Here is a 6,997-nt window from a genome sequence, read left to right on the forward strand (position 1 = left end):
TTAGGAATATGGTTCTTTTCTTTGTTATTAAGAATACTGTTTTCATTCCTTTGTTTGGAACTAACTGATAAGTGATGACTTAATCTTAGATATTGACACTGTATGATAGTAAGCATTAAATAAAAATAAAACAGATAGAGCACTGCATATTGCACTATTTACATTTCTTAGCTTTATTTGTCCATCCATTAGTTTTTTGTTTTTCAAAGTGACATAAACATTTATCAAAATTACATTAAGAAATGAAAACTTTAGTAAAATACTGTCTCGATTCCTCTTCCAATAGAAATGAAGTGGCCAATTCAAGGAACTATATATATATTAACATCTCCGCAATTGTGTTGGGATATTTGTATAAGACAGCACAAGAATCTCAAAATGCTGAGGAGCCAAAGTGGCCTTCCCACATTGAAAAATCTTCATTGATATTATGGTGGATGAACAGCAAAAGGGGAATATGGAACATGGTATTTTTAAGGCTACAACTTGGCTATCAATTACGAATGCCCTAAATGAGCAAACAGGGAGGAGTTTTCGCATTAAGCAAGTGCAACAAAAGCATAATAGGCTTAGGCAAAAGCAGAGAAAGTGGAGCCAGCTTTTGAGCCATATCGGGTTGGGGTGGGATGAGACAACCCAAACGGTTACTGCTTCTGAGGAGGTGTGGGCGAATGTGGTTGCGGTATGTTAGATTTACTACCTTGATTCCTTGGTAAAATGTTCGTAATTTTCTATTTTGTATTAGTATGATTTTGATGTACATCTTGTCATTTTAGGTTGATTCTAAAGCAAATGCATTACGGAAGAGTGGATGTCCTAGCTATGACAAACTACAGCAGTTGTTTGCTTCTAATGCTACAATCGGTGCCTATCAAATTTCATCAAACACATCAGCCCCAGATAGTGATGAAGAGTGTGCCTTAGAGGAGGAAATTGCCAATGAGGCTCGTCGTACCCAATTGGGTACCGATGACTGCTACAATCTTGACATGGAGGGCATAACCCAAGATGATCCCCTTGCTACGGAGCAAACCTAACGTGCGGACAAACGTCTCATTGAAGAGCCTACTAGCAAGGGGAAGAAGGTTGCCAAGAAAGCAGATAAGGCTAGTGAGATGACCATTGCTCTTCAAGAGTACACTACATTGGCAAGGGAACGGTTTAACAAGAAAATGGGCAAGTCTATGGGTAGCTCCGACCATGTTGTACAATCTGCTATTGGTGGCGATCCTTGCTCCCTTGGGAGGGCTTTAGATGTGCTGAACTAGTACAATGATCTTGATGATGACACCTATATCAACATCTCCGAGGTTCTCCAAAAAAAAGAGAGACGAGTGATGTTCATGGGCATGCCAGAACATAGGAGGAGGAGGTGGATGGAGCGCTATGCTCACAACACAGAAAATTAATGGAGACTTCTTATTTCTATTTTGTATGGATTATTGTGATTTGGATGTGAATCACTTATGTAGCTTGTAAGGACTTTATGTGTGTGCGTAGACGATCTTGGACTTTTGGTTGTGTTTGCCTTGTTCAGCTGAAAATTTTTACTTAAAGCTATTTTTGTTGTAATGGTAATTGTTGTGAACTATGCATGTGGATTTGACATGATTAGCATATGTTAGTATGTGAGCTTTCTCACTTGTTGATCTCTACTTGATGCAATTTACATTAGTATATGGGTTTGGTAATTGTTGTTATGTACTTGGTGTTTTTTTTAGTATTGTATCATTTCTATGGTAATTGTTTTTTAGTACTTATATTATAAGGAGAGTTGTACTAACATTATTGTAGCATCTTCAATACCACTTATTATTCCTTTTGTTAGTTTACATATTGCAATGAATTAGTACTGATGCTTTGGTTTTTGTAGGGTATAGGGTAGAATGGTCTCTCCCAATGATCCATTTTGGACCTTCGATTTTGACGATGCTTACTTTGACTCTGACGATGATGACATGGAGAGTTTTGGATGCGGTGATGATATGGATGTCAGTGACTGTGATGATGACATGGAAATTGGTGTAGACACAGATTCAAACTATGACAACGAGGAGGAAGAGTTTTGGATTGTATTTCCATTTGTTGGTGAGATGGTGGCTTATTTCCAGCGGCATTATGACAAGCGCCCAATGCGTACTAGCATTTTGAGTGGGAAAGACTACATGGTTGAAGTGAGGGATGGCAATCCTACCAATTGTCATGACATATTCTGCATGACATTGGACTTGCTCTATCATTTGGTGGATGAGCTGAAACAGCATGGGTACTTGAAGGAAAGGAAGGGGCGTGTGGACATGCAGGAGGCTGTTGCCATATTCTTGTACATTGTCGGCCATAATACTCGAATGCGACCTGTGGGTGACAGATTCCAACATTCCACTGAAACTGTCAGCCGCAAGTTTTGTAGGGTGTTGCAAGCTGTCCACACCTATGGCCAATATTTAATCAAGCCCGATCCGAATGTGGTAAGCCTTCCAAAGCATATGCGATCGAATAACAAATACTACCCTTGGTTTGAGGTAAATCAATTCATAATACAAGTTCTTTCAATGAGTATGTTCACACATATTACTATTTTGTATTCCTTCATTCACATATAGAGATATTATTTACAAATAATTGGCTCTCTTCAATGTAGAGAAGCATAGGAGCTATTGATGGAACGCATATTAATGCTCGGCCTCCAAGTGAGAGAACCCAGCCTTGTAGGAGTTGCAAGAGCTTGATTACAACCAACGTTATGTGCGCATGTGACCATGATATGAAGTTTACATATGTCCACTCTGGTTGGGAGGGAAGTGCCCACGACTCAAAGGTCTTCGAAGAAGCTATTAAAGATCCGAAGCATGGATTCCTATGGCCATCGGAAGGTATGCATCTTCATGTTGCTGATCTGTTTGCTATTGGTCTAATTTTGAATTCTGTTCATATTGTTGTTCTGTCCTATTTTTTTTGTGCCGAATTCTATTTTGTTCTAGTTTTATTTGCTGTTTGTTGTTTTTTCATTCTATTCTGTTGTAATTCTGAATTCTGGTATGTTTTTCTATTCTGTTCTGATCTAATTTTGAATTCTGTTCATATTGCTGTTCTGTCCTAATTTTTTCTATGTTGAATTCTGTTCTGTTCTAGTTCTGAATTCTGTTTTCTATTTTTTCATTCTGTTTTCTGTTCTGTTCTGTTTTAATTCTGCATTCTATTCTGTTCTGTACTAATTCTGCATTTTTACACATGTGCCTAATCTACTCACAACAAATTCTGCATTCTGCATTATAATTCTGCATTCTGCATTATAATTTTGCATTCTGCACATCTAATTCTTCATTCTGCATTCTGCATTATAATTCTGCATTCTGCACTTCTAATTTAGAATACTTGCGTAATATTTAATGCTTGTTGACCTTTTCTGTAGGTGCTGAAAGTTTATGTTAATCATCATGCATTTCTCTTCTTTCAAAATCTTTCTCCCTCTGAAGGACGTGGCCTATAGCATAGTTCTTTGTTTTTTTCCCCCCTTTTAACTTTTATCTAGCTTACCCTATTTAAGGGTTTTCAACTTAGTAGACTTCAAAAACCAATATGTCCTGGTGTTTGATTGTTGACATAGTGAATTCTTTAATAGAGGCCCAAATAGCAATAGAGACCAAAAATTTTAGGTCCTAAAAGTTTCATTCTAGAAATTTTAATAGTTTAATAGAGGCACAGATTCAGAATGTGCAATAATTATCAACAACTGGCCAGATTTATTTAACTAAAAAAAAAAAGAGGCATATGTTTCACTAAAAATATGATGATGATGTCAACCATGATCAGGTATGAGGTGTAATTGGTTTGTTTATTTTCTTATAAGTATTGCCAATTTAAGAAATTTGGGAAGTTTTTAGCTTTGCCTAGTTGGTATTTGTTATGTAAATTTTGTAATTTTAATGGAGTGGAAGTCGTATAATATGGTATTTCATTTATGGTGTATCATGTATGTAAGTATTAGTGTTACGAGGTGATTTGATTGCATATTTGTTCTTGTGGAGAGAGAGCTACTTTACTTTCTAATTGGGGAAATGCCATTAAATGGATGTTGGTTTAGTTTAATAGGTTGATAGAATGTAGAATTGTGGTCAAGAATCTTTAGTTGCTTACTGTTTCAGTTTATGGATATTCCTAACTTTGAATAACTTTAATGCAAAACTTTGAACATGGGAAGGCAATGTTCTTCTATTGTGAGAAGTAAAGTTTTGTTATGAGTGAGTTTTGCTATGCAGAATATAGGAATGCAGAACACTATATGTTTGGCATCATATAAAATTGTGAAATTGCAGTTGAAGAGGGACGTTTCACATGATGTGGCTCGTTCCTCTTGGATATTGCATGTCACCTGCTTTGCTTTAATATCTTTGTGTAATTCATTTGCTGCCTTTGTTGTGTCGGAGTTTATTCCTATGGTACAGTGCACAATGCTTGAAGATTTTAATTTTTATTTGCCATCTTCTTCAATTATGCTAGTTTTTAGTAAGCATGTTTTTAATTCAGGAATTTCCCCCCTTGGTATAGCATATACATACTGATTTCTTGTTCTCCCTAAGCTTTTTTTTTTCTTTTTCCTTTTTAATTTTCAAGCATACTTGCTGATTCCATGTTCTCCCTGATGTGATTCCATGTTAGTATATTGGATTTTTGTAAAAATTACCACAATGTGTGCTACTGGAATGTTTGTTTGGTTGTTTACACTTGAAGGAGCAAAGCTGTTATTCCCATCACTGATTGAAGTTATTAGGATTAGAGAAATGGTATTTTTCTGTCTTGCATAATCTATGTATGTTGCTTTTGTTTCTGCAGTTTTAGTAAAAGCTAGAACTTTCATAGATATTTGATAATGAGAATTGGTACAATACTGCACTCTATTCCAGTCTAGTTTATTGTCACGTTATTTGTTTCCTATTTTTCTACAGAAGAAGTGATGTTAACTAGCCTTGTTTTGCCATAGGAAGTAAAGTTTTCACACAATTATGCATATCTAGGTTGATTACTGATATAAGGATTTATTTGTTGCTTCACTTTTTTAAATTGTGGTTTGATCGGTTCTGTCTTGATGTCCTAATATTATGTGCTGGTTTTGAATGTTGTTGCTATTGTCTTATTAAAATAAAATATTATGTGCTGGTTTTGAATGTAATGCTAATGCCATTTAGTAATTCTTGTATATATATAAAACATGCACCTATTACTAATTGAGATATGCTATTCTTGTAGGGTCCTATTACTTGGTTGATTCGGGGTACCCCATTGGTGCATCGTTTCTTCCACCACACAAGGCCACCCGATATCATGCTCAGGAATTCAGGAGGAGCAATAGGCAACCGGCATCGGGGAGAGAGTTGTTTAACTATAGACACTCTTCATTGTGCATGGTAATTGAGAGGAGCTTTGGAGTCCTTAAGGCTCGCTTTTCCATCTTGAGTTGTATGGCAAACTATAAGGAATCTCGGCAATGTTTGGTTGTTTCTGCTTGTTGTGCATTACACAATTTTATACGTATCAATAATCGTAGAGATGAAATGTTTAACTCATGGGAGAACCTTGACGTTAATAGAGATGATGTACAAGCTGGAAACAATGGGAATTCTCCTGAGTCAAGTGCAAGTGCTGAAAGGAGGCATGTAAGGGAGATGTCTGATGCGGTGAAGAGGGCAATGGGTGAGTTTAGGGATGATGTGACTGCTTGCATGTGGAAGGAGTACGCATGATGACGGGGTTAATGGTGGGCACGTATACAGATTCACTGCTTTTTGTTGGGACTTGTTGTATAGAGTTATTACCTTTGCCTATGACTTTTTGTGGCGACTTTTGTATAAAGTTAGGTACTGTGACTAGAAGTCCCTTAGATACATGATGCATTCTTTTAGATATTATGATGCATCTTTTTGTAAATTTACATTAACTATGAACAATGGTTACATGTTATGGCTTAATGTCAATAACCCATTGACACTTCTGATGTAATTCCTTTTGGCAATGTAAAAATAGGTGTATCTAATACCTATTGGTAATGTAAGTACAGGTAAACATGCTTATATGCAATTGTCTGTACTTCCTTTTCGCAATATTTTGGAAAAGTTGGATTTCAAGAATCTCATCTATTAGCTACAGGGTCAATGAATATCATGTTAATTTTTTTATAAACAAATTTTTTTATATTCAAGGACACAAAAGATGACACAAAATAATTTATATTTAAATCTGTGCATGAGTGCATCTAAGATGAATGGATAATGCACATAATAAAATAATTTAAATCCTTCCCATCACCTAAGCTTTTACTAGTTCCACTAAATAATTTCTCTTAATCTTCCCGCCTGTAAGGCAAGGATGTTGCCAATGTTCTTCCCTGACTCATAGCAGTTAAAGTGAAGAACTGAAATTTGCTACAGCTTATATCAGCCACCATCTGTTCTCAATTATCCAATCAAAAGCACTAAAACTATAGCTAAATGCATCCAAAATACAAAAGAAGGTAGGCAATAGAGAATCAATACAAGAATATATATATATATATATATATAAATCAATGGATAAAAGCATTGTGAGACTTCCATGGCATGGGGTAAAATAATTGAGCATAGGAAAAACATGGAAGGAAGATTTATAAAAGTACAATGTCATACATACCATAAATGTTTATACTTACAATACAAAAATTGGTACATGAAGTTGTACCATTACAATACAAGTGATCTCCAATTTTCACAATACAATTCTAGCTTATTACGCACATAACCAACTCATCCAGGCAAATACATTTGCTTGCTTCTAACATCCTCAAACCTAGTAGACAAAATAAGCAGTACTCCAAACATCACCTATGATATTACTAGAGCTATCTTGAACTTCTCTGCTTTCTCTTCGGAAATCCTGCGCGCAACCTTGGCTCTTTCAGCCTTTCGTTTTGCAGCTTCTCCCATTGCACGTGCTTGCTTCAACTCTTCATTAGCAAGTTCCACCT

The 6,997-nt window shown here is 36.0% G+C and overlaps 1 protein-coding gene across 1 annotated transcript; it reads left to right on the forward strand.

Annotated features, from left to right (window-relative positions):
• The first annotated feature begins 1,115 nt into the window (after window positions 1-1,115).
• LOC126695748 (uncharacterized) lies at window positions 1,116-5,741 on the forward strand. The gene is made up of 4 exons (XM_050392570.1): window positions 1,116-1,256; window positions 1,881-2,522; window positions 2,642-2,873; window positions 5,248-5,741. The coding sequence occupies exons 1-4, from the start codon at window positions 1,116-1,118 to the stop codon at window positions 5,739-5,741; spliced, it is 1,509 nt and encodes a 502-aa protein (XP_050248527.1).
• The last annotated feature ends 1,256 nt before the right edge of the window (window positions 5,742-6,997 follow it).

The sequence above is a fragment of the Quercus robur genome, chromosome 8 (assembly GCF_932294415.1).
Source record: "Quercus robur chromosome 8, dhQueRobu3.1, whole genome shotgun sequence".
Classification (NCBI taxonomy): Eukaryota; Viridiplantae; Streptophyta; class Magnoliopsida; order Fagales; family Fagaceae; genus Quercus; species Quercus robur.